The 13,355-nt window shown below is 40.7% G+C and overlaps 1 protein-coding gene across 1 annotated transcript; it reads right to left on the bottom strand.

Moving 5' to 3' along the window:
- Nucleotides 1-574: 574 nt before the first annotated feature.
- On the bottom strand, nt 575-11,841 carry gal3st1a (galactose-3-O-sulfotransferase 1a). Its single transcript, XM_020512551.2, has 2 exons — nt 11,696-11,841; nt 575-2,527 (listed from the first exon to the last, which is right to left on the bottom strand). The coding sequence occupies exons 1-2, from the start codon at nt 11,818-11,820 to the stop codon at nt 1,372-1,374; spliced, it is 1,281 nt and encodes a 426-aa protein (XP_020368140.1). The 5' UTR covers nt 11,821-11,841; the 3' UTR covers nt 575-1,371.
- Between the last annotated feature and the right edge of the window lie 1,514 nt (nt 11,842-13,355).

The raw sequence follows: 13,355 nt of genomic DNA on the forward strand, positions 1-13,355 counted from the left end.
GAATGCCTTGTTTATTTATTTTGTGCTGGCTAGAAAGTTCACCTTTACGTAGAACTGGCTTCTGGTAACATGTCTAAGTTTTTATCTGAATATGCTCCTGTGAAGTGTAGTGCTTGGGATGTCTTACTGTATTGTTGTTTGGCAGACTGATAGCTTATCGTAGGGAGAAAGCATAAATGAAAGTAAATTCTGTCTTCTTGCTAAATATTAATAAAGGAGCAGGCTGGAAACAATTAGTGATAAGATCTCTCCTGTCATACACTAATGAGTGTCACCATCTACATGCTCAAAGGATGATTAACCCCAAATAGTAAGCCAATTTATCAATCACCAAACACCTGGAAAATCAAACAATTCTCAAAGATTTGATTACACAGAAAATAAGTACATCTTGCTCTCAGCGCAGCATGTCAGTTGAGAAGCAACCATTTTGTATTATAATGAGATGCAGCCAATTCTGAACATTCCCATCAAACTAAATTGTCTAAAAATAACATTCAGCATACAGTAATATTATGTGAAGTTTTACAATTGAATGGGATATATATTGTAAAACATTTTATTTCGAGGACTATACATTCATCAGCTTGCATTTTGTTCAACCAAACTGTGAGAACTTCATAGTGACTAAAAATGATGTTACTGTTGTAATATTGCACAGGATTCCTACTCCAGAGTGACATAGAATTGCTATTGGTACAATCATGCACAGAAACAATTAAAAATGTTTAAAAACATGGTTGTGTTTGTAATAGCATATTGAAAAGGAGATGTGATTTTCTTAAAGTAATTTAAGACTAGGGTTTTTTTTAAAGTACACTCTGGATTCTAAGTGTGAGTAGGGCGTTCCTTATAAATATACGGCATAGCAAATTCATAATGTAGGTCATATGTTATCTGACAAGCATCAAGTAGGCAATCAATTGCTGCCTGTCAGGAATAGTTCACAAGGCCACATGGTGGCATTGGTCAGAGATCCCTCAGCATTTGGTCACTGTTCTGACTTCTCTGATCATACTTCTAATTCACAGTTGTTTCATATGTGATCCTTCAAAAAAGTCATAATTGCAATTGGAAGTTGGGATTAGATCTTTTACGGAACATAGTGTTGTAGGGCATATACCTCCAAGTAAATTACAATTTTACTAATACGAATTTGAAGAACAAAGCAGAACATTGAACTATACCCCAGGATAGCTCTATATTACAAATGTGAATGACTGCCTATGGTTGCATGGCAATCGAGAATGGCAGCAACACAGTGCCCAAGATCTAGTAGTCCGTGATAATAATTAAGTTCTGCTATTCCCTGTAGCTGCCATAATGACAGAGGTGTGAATGTGAAACCCATCACATTTCAAAGCTGGCCAACTACCATTTCAACAAATCCCTGATATAGGACCATAATTTTGTTATCCACAGGTTAACTCCTAATTCACTCAGATATTGTAGCTCAGGGGTGAGCATTTTCCTGCAGAGCTTCCTGTGCTTTTTGCTAATGTTCTTCTTCAGGTTGTAGCCCATGATTGAGCGTTCACCAAGTGGTTGCCATGGTTTCAATGATGCCTCCTGAATGGCGTTTGCGTCCACTGGGTGCCCACCATCAATGCAGATTGACTGCATGTTATCATTGCGCCTGCGCAATTCTTCCACATCATGCTCCATGCGTTCAAACCCATATCTTTCCACCTTTTTCCAGAAAGTAGCATTGAAGTATTGGTACAACATGGAATCAATTTTGTTCCAGTTTGTTGCCTTCTCATATAAGTCTCCAGTCATTCTTGATACAGTGGAATCTTTTCGTACATTTAATTTGAAATACAAAATATCATCCAGGTCCCAGCACATTACATCCTTCAAAAGAATAAGTGATTCATCGAAATGTTCTAGGAGCATCACCAGATGGAACCTTTCATCGATAGTTTTGATGTGCTTCTTTACTTTGGGGTCATTGATATCTAAGTTATTATCATAACCAAAGTCAAAAAATAGCAAATTTTTCAAGTAATGGGAGTTAAAACCACTTGGATCATAATATCGGTTGGGTTCCCTGAGGAATTCAGCCAGTTTGTCCTCTCCGCTTATTTTCCAGGTGAATGGGATCACTCGACCAAAATAATGAAAAGATGACTCAAATAAATATGCAGGGTTCCTGAGAATGGTGAAATAAATAGTGTCTTCAGGGAGTAGCTTGTGAACCTCTTCGTAGTTAAATCTCATATGATTACAGACTATGTTGAAACACATGCCTGGCCTGTAATCCTTCACCTGGCTCCTATCAAAGTATGATGGGTAATAAAAATCATTCCTGCCATTGGGAAAAGCAAATTTCAGGCGATGTTTCTGCCCAAAGCGGAAGAGAATGTTGAGAATTGTGCTACTGGCAGTCTTGTGTGTCTTCATGAACATGATATCTTCTTTAGGGGTGCAGATTTTGCTTAGCTCAGAGGTGAAATGAGATCCATTCATCCGGGGCACATTTCTGGCATGTGCAGGTTTATATGAACATGAATAAGGAACGGGAATTCTAATAAGAGAGGCAAAATATGTTAGAAACACTGCTCATTGTTAACAACTTTAGAATGTAAGAATTTTCAACATTCTGCTAATATTTTCAGTGCCATAATTATTATTATAATAATTATTAACATTAGTGAAGTGATTTTCTGTTACAGAATAACATGGCTTCCTTGGTTTATCTTAATGCACTCTGATTTCTCTAATCTCTCCTTAGACTTCTAAGTAATCATTCATTGAATGATTTTCTTCCCTTAGTGAGGTGGTGATGGCTTAGTAGTATCATTGCTAGACCATTAATTCAGAGACTTGGGTAATGTTCCAGGAACTTGGGTTTGAATCTCACCATGCCAGACAGCGAAATCTGAATTCAATAAAAATCCAGAACTTAGAGTCAAATGATGACCATGAAACTGTTGCTGATTGTCAGGAGAAACCCATCTGGTTCATTAATGTCCTTTAGGGAAGGAAACCAATCTGGGCTACATGACTCCAGACCCACAGCAACGTGGTTGGCACTCAACTGCCCTCTAGGTTTCTGCACTGGTTCAGCCAGCGATATCCACAACCCCGTCAATGAATTTTTTGAAAAAACTGACTTGAACGACGAATGACAAAACTGATTAAAGATATGGTCTCTATGAGTATTTTGCAACATGGTGAGGGGTATGCTACTTGAGTATGCATTTGTGTGGAAAACGCCACAACATCAGAGCAGACCACACGATAATACAAATAATTCAGCATTAACAACCGAATTAGATATTGTAAAGCCAACGTGAATACAACAGTGCATCATCAAAATAATTTCAGTGTCCTTGTGAAGGAGTTTAAAACCATGCAAGATATTGTGAATTAGCGGTGAAGCCACTGACTCTGCCTTTGTCTGAAGGAAACTGTTGCAATGTAATTTAACATTTAACATTGCAGATGCAGTGTAACATCGAATTGTGATGTGATAAAGTGAATGGGGAGGAAGAATAATAAGACACAATATAGAAATAGTACCAGTTTAACGGCGTGCAGGAACAGAGACCTGAGGGTATGTGCATCAGACACACCAACCCCATTGTCTCAAAACAAAAGACAAAACTCTATAAAGTAAGGAGATTTGGTACAAAAGGAATGAGCTGCTATAGTTTTCTGCAAGTATAAACCAATATTGATTGACTATTGGATTGTAGCTCTTTGCAAAAATCTTGTTACTACTTCTGAAAATGTGATACAAAGCACATTTTAAAAGTACTACCTGTTATCCTTGCATGTATTAAAACATGTATTATATATTCCCCCTTACCGTAGTAGAATGATATAGTACGGAAGGAGGCCATTCAGCCTATTCTGGTTTTGCCAGCTCTTTCGGTAGAGCTATCAAGTTAATCACATACCCTTGTTCTTTCCCAATTTTTGCTTCAAGTATTTATCTATTTCTGCTTTGAAGGTTATTGTTGCATGCTGTTCCACCAGCCTTTCAGCCATTGCATTTCAGCTCGTGAACACAATCATAATAGAGAAAGAAATAGAAGGACCTGCTGAGTTTAAATGAAATAAACTCGGATGATTTACGTAGGTAAAAAATGCAGGCAAAGACTACATGAATCAGAAGTTTTGTTTCTGGTCCTATAGATGTGATTTAACTCCATGCAACCTTCATATACTTTGAAGGTATAAGGAGGCTTTCCCCTTAGTGCAGATATTTTTAATCAAACCTGTTTGGTGTGTTATGGGACACCTTTGGAGTGGGTGGAACCTGAACTGGGGCCATACTGCTGCACCCATAAGAAGCTTTCCACCCCTTGGTTATGCTTACCACACCAGTGCGCAAGATCTTCCCTATAATTTCCACCTGACTGGAAACATTCTTGACTTATTTTTCCAAACCCTGCTCACTGGCGCAGAAAGGATACCAAGGCCACTCCTTGGGTATAGACCTATCCTGTCTAACCTTCCATCACAAGATAATTCTTTCATCCCAGAAGGGAGTTTTTTTTAAATTCACTCATAGGGTGTGGGTGTCACTGGCTGGGCCAGTATTTATTGCCATCCCTAGTTACCCTTGAGAAGGTGTTCGTGCGCTGCCTTCTTGAACCACTGCAGCCCACATACTGTAGGTAAACCCACAATGGCCAGGATTTTCACCCAGTGACAGTGAAGGAATGGCAATATATTCTAAGTCATATTGGTGAGTGGTTTAATTGAGTGAACATTCTCTAAACTCCTTCTAAAGAATTTTGTTTTTCAAATAAGACCACCAAAACTGTACACATACTACAGGTATGGTCTCACTGAGGCCATGTACAGGTGCAGTCAAGCTTCCTGACTTTTATATTCCATTCCTCTTGTATCTTCTTTATCACTTGCTGTAGCTGCATAGTAACTTTATGTGATCCATGTGCCAGGACACCCAGATCCGTCTGTACCATTGAGTCCTGCAATCAGATTTCTGCTTGGTACAGCACCATCATGCAGACTCAACAGAAACTAGCTTGGCACAGAACAGTGAATGAACATGGGCACTTCCTGTGTTACAATGCTCTTACTGACTGTTGACAATATAGCAGTTAAGGTTTTCAACTTCATTTCAGAGGCTACATTACATACATGGTAGAAATTTTAAACATTGTCGAAAATCTTGTGACCTCTGCCTTTGATTATATTCAAGGAGTCTTTTACAACACAGAACCATTCACCTCAAATAAATCAGCTGACTACATAAGACATTGTCTTCTGTTTTAAACTGGGGTGGTCAACAACAACTTAAATTCCTATAGCACTTTTATGGTGGTAAAATAACCCAAGAATTATTAAAGGACCCACCTCAGAGATGAGCAAACAAAAAAAATTTGTCCAAGCTAATAGGACTTGAGGAGAGTTGGAATAAGAAAAGCAGAGCTGATGGTCTGAGATAGTTGGTTATACCACCAATGAAATCTTTCCTTCTCTGCTGCTCATCTTTCAACACTGTGATGTTTGGCTCCTGTTACAATGCCATACAGCAGAGGACAGCCGCATTATTTTCTCTCCAAACTAATCTCAAGATAAATGCGTTTTTACAAAACTCCTGAGACTTCAGAGCTGCCTTGTAAGATTGTTTAATTTTACCTCAAAATCCTGTCTCTTGCGATAAACTCATAAGAGCTGGCATGGGAAACCTTTGAAAACCAAGTTGAGACGGTTGTTTAAAAAACATATAGGATTCTTGGCTGTAAAAAAGGCACACAGTACAAAAACAAGGAAATTATATTCTGAGCCCTGAAAATCACTGGATCAACCCCAGCAGGAATATTATGTCCAGTTCTGGGCAGCATACCTTAAACAGGATGCCTTATAAAGAGAGTACAGAGGGGATTTACAGGAATGGTAAGTCCCTCGATGTGAGACCTCAATTAAATGGAGAGTCTGGGGGAGCTGGTGTTGCTGTCTTAGAGCAGGCACTATTAAGGGATGATTTAAGAGTGATGTTCAATATCATTAAGCGTCTTGAGAACTAAGGAAAGACTGTTTATAAGGGTTGATAACCAGAGAACATTGGCAAAAACAGCAACTTTTTTTTTGAAACACAGCTAGTTGTTATGATCTGCTTGAAAGGGTAAAAGATGCAGATTCAAAAGTAGCTTTCAAAAGTAGCTTTCAAAAGGGAATTGAAGTGGAAAATTTGCAGTACTGCAGGGCAAGAATCATAAGACAGGGGAATTGCTAATTGCTAATAACAGGAACAATGGATCAAATTGGCATTTTATATGCTGACTGCAACTATCGTGGAAGCTCAGATTTAGATTAAAAGAAAGCTGTGGTCTAACCAAAAACTCTCAAGATTCAGAAAATATTGCTCATTGTAGTTGCCTGGAACTCCATCTACATATCTTTGTAAACAACATCAAACCAGTTCCAAGTGGAAACGACAAGCTCACACTCACTGGAGCTATTCTGTAAGGCTGTACCTGCACTGAAGCGTCTTAAATATACCACAAACTCTTTCATGCTTTGCACAAACACTAATGCTGCAGTGTAAATCCAGAGTAAGTGTAAGACCAATTTTTGAGCATTTCCAACTTCCTTTACCACACCACTAGTGACTGTTGTACTAGCTGACATTTTTTTTTCCATTGCATTTTTCTTACTTGTTTTTTTTTAATAAAGAGGACTGTGGAATTCCTGACCTAAATTTTTTGGTCTCTTACTTTTTTTTGAGAGTCTCCTTAGAACTTAACTCTTTGATCAAGCTTTTGGTCACTAGTTCCTTTCTTTGGCTTAATGTCAGTGTTTATCTGATTATACATTTTTGTGAACAACTTTGGAATTTTTAAATGCACCATATAAATATGCTTTGTTACTGTTGTTCATGTTCAACCTGTATTTTGTGCATGGTATTGAGCATTGAACAGTTACTGTTTCTGTTGTAAGGTATCTTGCCTTTGTGTTTGTCAGAAACTATAACTCATGCTGCAATCCATTTTAATACACTTTACTGGACCAAAAATATATTTGTAACATCATGTTGCTTCTTTTATTAATTTTAGTTCAAAAAGACCTTGAATAAAATGCAATGAAAAAATATAGGAAAAGGAACTTAAGCCCTCGTGGTGTTTTGGCACATAATGTAGGGGAATTGCATATCAATGTCACAACATTAGACAGTCATCTTACAATAACGATGATGTCTCAAATCTTTCTCTAGTTTTATTGGAAGAGTGGACACAAATATAAAGTGTGGGAAAACTGATGAAGACAACTTTTGTGATGAAAATGCTGCATGATTGATCCATTACAACTTTAAAAAGATAACACTCTAAAAAAAGGCAATAGGGAACTGCTTTATTTGTTACTTAAGGCAGTGGGTGATCCTGGGTTATAAAGATGTTGAGGCTGTTAATCACACCATCCTGTTCAAATGCCTCTCCTCTGTCAGCCAGCTGCTCTTGCCTAGTTCAATTCTTACCTATCCAGTTGTAGACAAAGCATCACCTGCAATGGTTTGTTTGCCTTGTCCTGCATAGTTACCTCTACAATCTCCCAAAGATTCCCTCTAACCATTCCACCAACTACCCACAGTCCCAACCCATCACCCATTTTTCATTTACCTTTTACCCCTTTGGCAACATCTGAAATACATTGCACCCAGCTCTACCTTATCATCTCTGCTCCTCACCCCTTCAAAATCTCCAATTTTATCATGCTGTTTGTTTATTGGTTAGTATTGGATGAGTAGAAATTTCATCCAACAGAACATTGAGAAGACTGAAGTCACTGTATTCAGTCTATTCCACAAACTCGATTCTCGAGTTAATGAGGGGTGGCATGGAGGCTCAGTGGTTAGCATTGCTGCCTCACAGCATCAGGGACCTGGGTTTGATTCCAGCCTCTGTCGACTGTCTGTGTGGAGTTTGCATATTCTCCTTATGTCTGCGTGGGTTTCTGCCAGGTGCTCCAGTTTCCTCCCACAGTCCAAAGATGTGCAGATTAGGTGGATTGGCTACGCTAAATTGCCCATAGTGTCTAGGGTAGGGGGTGGGGGGTCTGGGTGGGATGCTCTTCGGAGGGTCGGCGTGGGCTTGATGGGCTGAATGGCCTGCTTCCACACTGTAGGGATTCTATGATTCTATGAGACCCCATTTGTCTCGCTTTCATCTGCAGGGGACTTAGACTGTTCATAATCAGTTATCCTATTTGACATTATGATGAGCTTCTAATCACATAACCATTCCCATCACCAAAACCAGCTATGCCCACATCCATAAGATTGCTAATCTGCAATACTGCTTCAGTTCATTTGCTGTTGCATCCTCATCCATGACTTTATTAATTCTTGACATCCAGTCCAATGCTCACTTAGCCCTACTCCCATTAGCCAGCCCCCATTAAATTGAGCTTAATTAAAACTCTGCTGCCCCTCCCCTATCTTGCAGCAAGTTCCATTCATTTTTCACTTTGAACTTGTTGATCCTTGGTTTAGTAAAGTCTCGACATTAAAACTTCATGTTTGTTTTAAGGTCCCTCCATGACCTTGCTCTTTATCTCCATTACCGGTTTGATCAGCTCAACGACCATTTTAAACCTCTGCATTTTCCAAATCTTGGAATTTCCCCAATTTTAATTGCTCTGCCATCGGCAGCTTTGCCTTCAATCGCAGGGGTCTAAAGTTCTGGCATACCCTCCCAAAAGCTCGTTGCTTCACCTCCTCTTTAGTTCTTTTCTTTCGTACTAATGCTCTACAAAATCTACTTCTTTGTCCATGTTTTTGGTTGCCTATTAATACCTCCGTTCTGATGAAAGAACATTAGAACATAAGATAAAGGAGTAGAATAGACCATTCAGTCCCTCAGGTCATGCCTGATCTCCCCCAGGCCTCAACTTCTTTCTTATGCCAGCTTATCATAGCCCTTGACTCCCCAATATTTTAAAAATGCATCCATCTCCACTTTAAATACTTACAGTGATCTAACCTTCACGACTTATTAGGATAGAGAATTCCAGTCATTCACTGCTCTCAGAGAAGAAATTCCTTTCCACTACAGTTTTAAAGGAGTGTTCCCTTACTTTGTAACAACGTACCCTAGTTTTAGATTGCCCATTTCTCAACATCTCATTCTTTTAATCCCTAGTGAATAAAACTCTAAAACCTGTTTAGCCATTCTTGATAAGGCAAGACCCTCAGCCCAGGGATATGCTCTCTTAAATGCAGGGGTCAAAACTGTACTTAATACCTGTGCTCCCTCTAATTTTGTTTTCTTCTGTTCAGGTCTCAAGGTCTGTGCCTAACAGCAACTTCTGAAAGCTGAAGTCGATGCTGGGAGCAATGTCAGCATGCCGAATGGCTTATGCAGATCCTCTGAGCAGCTGTGCGGCTTAGACAGAACATTGCACTGTACTCCAAATGCAACCTCACCAGCACCCTATCGAGTTGTAATAAAACTTCCCTATTGTTAAACTCCAACCCCCAAGCAATAAAGGCCAAATTTCCATCTACCTTCTTCATGACCCGCTGCACCTGCATGCTAACTTGCTACTCCATACAAACTTATTCCATATCACAATCTGTTGCACCTATGTCACTACTCACCCCACATTGACACCTTCCTTTATTAACAAAATTAGCCCAAAATCTTTTCCTTGTTGCATATTCTTCTAGAAAATTGAATATTGAGTTTGCAGTTGTGTTCCAGCAGTTTTTGTTTTTATCATCTTGTAGCTTGTAATAAATTTTGTTTGATAACACTTCTATGAAAGGTTCTGGGCCTTTCTTTTTGTTCTAGGCTGATCTCATTCATGTTGTGGGACTCAGTACCGAATCAAATTTGCTCATTTTCGGGGCTATGTTCTTGGACTAGGAATTGTGTATCGTGGAAACCACATTTCCGTAATAGCCTATCAAATAACAGTCATTTTTTCTGTTTGTGCTGTCAACTCTTCTATCCATTTCACAAATGCTGTGTACATTAGGACAAAAAGCCGTAAACCTTTGACTTTGTACACCATTATTACTTACTCTGGTTTTAACTTCTGTTGCACTTTACTACATGTATTTTCTTGCTCTTCCTATCATACTTCAATTATCATTCACCTTTTCACTACTCTGCACCCCTCTCTCATTTCTTTTTGGGTTTTAAAAGATGTTGCTTAATTGAGCCCCCCACTCCCCACTAATTAGTTTAAAGCCCTCTCTACAGCCATTGTTATACCATTTACCAGGACACTGGTTCCAGCCTGGTTCAAATGAAACCAGTCCCAGTGGAACAGCTCTTTTCCCTGTACTGGTGCCATGAATGGGAACCCATTTCTCCTACACCAATTTTGGCAGCACACATTTACCTCTCTAATCTTATTTACTCTGCGCCAATCTGCACATTGCTCACAGAGTAATCCTGAGATTAAAGCTTTTGTGTTTCTACTTTTTTAGTTGAACATCAAACTGCTAGTAATCCCTCAGCATAATGTCTTCCCTAATCCTACCTGTTTTCTTGGTACCTACATGGACTATGTCAACAATATCCTTCCCCTCCCACTCCAAGTTCCACTCCAGACCAGAAGAGATGTCCCAAGCTTCACACTAGGTAGGCAACACAGCCTTTGGGATTTTCCGTATTTGCTGCAGAAAAGGATACATGTTACCTTAAGTATGCAATTCTCCATTACTACGACATTTCTCTTTCCTCCCTGATTTGAATGGCACTCTGGACCACAGTGCTGTGAACAGCTCACTCATCCACCCTGCCCTCATCCAGACTAGGAGCAAGAACCTTGTGCCTATTGGACAAGGGCACTGGCTGAAGTCTCTCCAAATCTAAATTCTGCATCTCAATAAAGGACAATAATGGATATTCTATATTCTATTCCATAAAGGATATTCTATATTCTACGCCTGCCTCAGTATGTGTCACACCTTCTTGTCCCTGACCATGGACCAAACTTGATGTGGTTAATCCAAGGGGTGTGACTGCCTCCTGAAATACAACATTCAGTTACACCTCCAGCCTGATGTGTCAGTGTCCCCAACTCATCAGCTCTGTCCAAATTCCTCCAGCAGCCAACACCTGATCATAACAGCCTCCACCAGCTCCCACATATTAAGGATGCAACACATTAAAGTCCTAACTGTGTCTATCTCCATAAATGCTGGTAATCCTGCTGCGTTCCAGCATGTCCTGTTTTTATCATCTTGTGGGTCCGTAATAAATTTTGTTTGATAACATTCCTATGAAAGGTTCTGGGGCTTTTCTTTTGTACTCATTCTTGTCGTGAGACTCAGTACCGCATCAAATCTGCTCATTTTCGGGGCTGTGTTCTTGAACCAGGAATTGTGTATCGTGGTAATCAGAATTGGAATTTTCTGATTGGAGTTGATTACAGTTGGGATTTTCACTGAGTTAACGGGTTAGAACACTCCTTTAACTACACTTTTAAGATAGACTCAAATCTATCCGGCGGAAGAGGGCGTCCTCTGATCATGTTCAAGGTGAAGAAAAAATGTACATGAGCCCCTGGTCAGAGGGATACACTGCTAGTCATTCATCTGGTTGAGAAAAACGGGTAGTTACAGTGCAAATAAGTGCAGGGCTTTTTTTTACAAAGGGAACAAACTCTTTCAGGAAATTTCAGTCACGCCAGTTCAAAACAAAGCTAACACATTATTCACCGCATTTTAAACTGAAGTGAAATGTGAAGAGAGAGACAGACTTACTCCTGCAGGCTGAGCTGGTGAGGAGGTGCCGCGTACGAGTACAGCAGGATCATGCAGGTGGTGAGCAGAGTCCCCAGGACGAGCCCCTTGCACATTGACTTCCATTGCTTCCCTTGCTTCAGCATGACCTGCAGTAAACCCTTGCCCGTCTGCTGGAAAGAGGACAGCCCGCAGGTCAGGGTCTTGGAAGCAATGCAGCTGCACTCGCGCAGCGAGACGGACACGTCTACCTTTCGCATCTTCACTCGTCTCTAGCCCATCTCCCTCCAGAATCGATCCAGCCCACTGCCTTGTCCCACTGCTCCCCTGGGGGAGGCTTTCTCAGTGGGACTCCCCCCAAACCAGGCGTCACAAAGCTCAGGAGGTGAGCACATAACACTGAGCTCCCCCACCAGCGGCAGTCTCTCTGTCTGCCGGCGCTGTCCGCTCCTGTTCCCTGTTCTACTGTCAGTCAAGGCAGCTGACCCGCCAATCACAGCACCCTTCTGCTCGGTCGAGTCACACTGCAAGGAGCTGCGCCCCCTGTCTCTGTGGGCACTCACTGAAGGAGATTTCAAGTCTCTGTGTAACTCAAGGTTCCCTTTCATTAAAAAAAAATCCATTCCCCCCCCGACCTGCCGCTCCCCAAACCAGGGCTTTCCTGCGATAAGTAATTCTCATCCAACAATAAAATACTGTGGGATCTCTCGAAATCTGATTATAAAATACAAAAACAGGTTAGAAGGTAACTTTTGTTCCTCTCGCTCTCCACTACACGCTGCCCTGACCCGGGGCAGTATTTTCCAGCAATGGCTGTGATTTTTAAAAATAGTAATACAAGTGTTAACTCTACACCCCCAACCCCATCCCAACGCCCCAAAGTTATTTTGTTTCCTGACAGTCTTACAGAAGAGACCCCCAAGTCTCGCTTTTATTTTTTGAGTCGATGTTGAAACAGAATCTCAAACCAAAACATCTGGAAAAGCGGGACCAGGAAAAATGAACCTCACAACAAACCGCCCGGTGTTCAGTCTTTAAAATTTGCCATCTCCTATGGCAGCTATAACTCAGCGGGAAAGACTGGATGGAAAGCAGGTGTTTAAACTGGTGCTTTTTGATGTTTTTTTCTTAAAATTAAGAATCGCAAGATTAAAGGCAGCAACAATACACATGGTCTATGATTTGTTCTAGACAGTCACTTTGGTTTCTTTGAAACTTTTTCCCCAATTCTTTAAACTGTAGGATTTGAGTTTAGTTCCCATCAAACTGGGAGGACTGTACTTTTGCCTGGGAAATGTTTTGAACATCGGTACTGTAGCCAGAAGCAGTTTCTGGGCTCCGTTAAACCAGGGAGGAGCTGAGCCCCGACAGAAAACATAACCCCTCCCATCTCCGGGTGATGCTCAGTTGACTGATGACAGCACGGGGTGTCTCGGTTTGCCTCAGTGCCTTTCTCCATGAGGAGGTGGGGGTTGGAGTACACACACCATCAATGACTAATCAGCCAGCCCCTGTGGAAGTGTGAGGGGGAGGGTCAGCACTGAAAAACCTGGTTATACTCATCGGTTTCAATTGACCCCTTCCATTGGGTGGGGTGGGCGGTAACGTTGAGAAACGCGTTACAGGATCAAATACCAAGTAGGACTTTAATTCTTTGAGGAAGTGACAAAGTTGATAGATG

This window comes from Rhincodon typus, chromosome 24, assembly GCF_021869965.1.
Source record: "Rhincodon typus isolate 14 chromosome 24, sRhiTyp1.1, whole genome shotgun sequence".
Classification (NCBI taxonomy): domain Eukaryota; kingdom Metazoa; phylum Chordata; class Chondrichthyes; order Orectolobiformes; family Rhincodontidae; genus Rhincodon; species Rhincodon typus.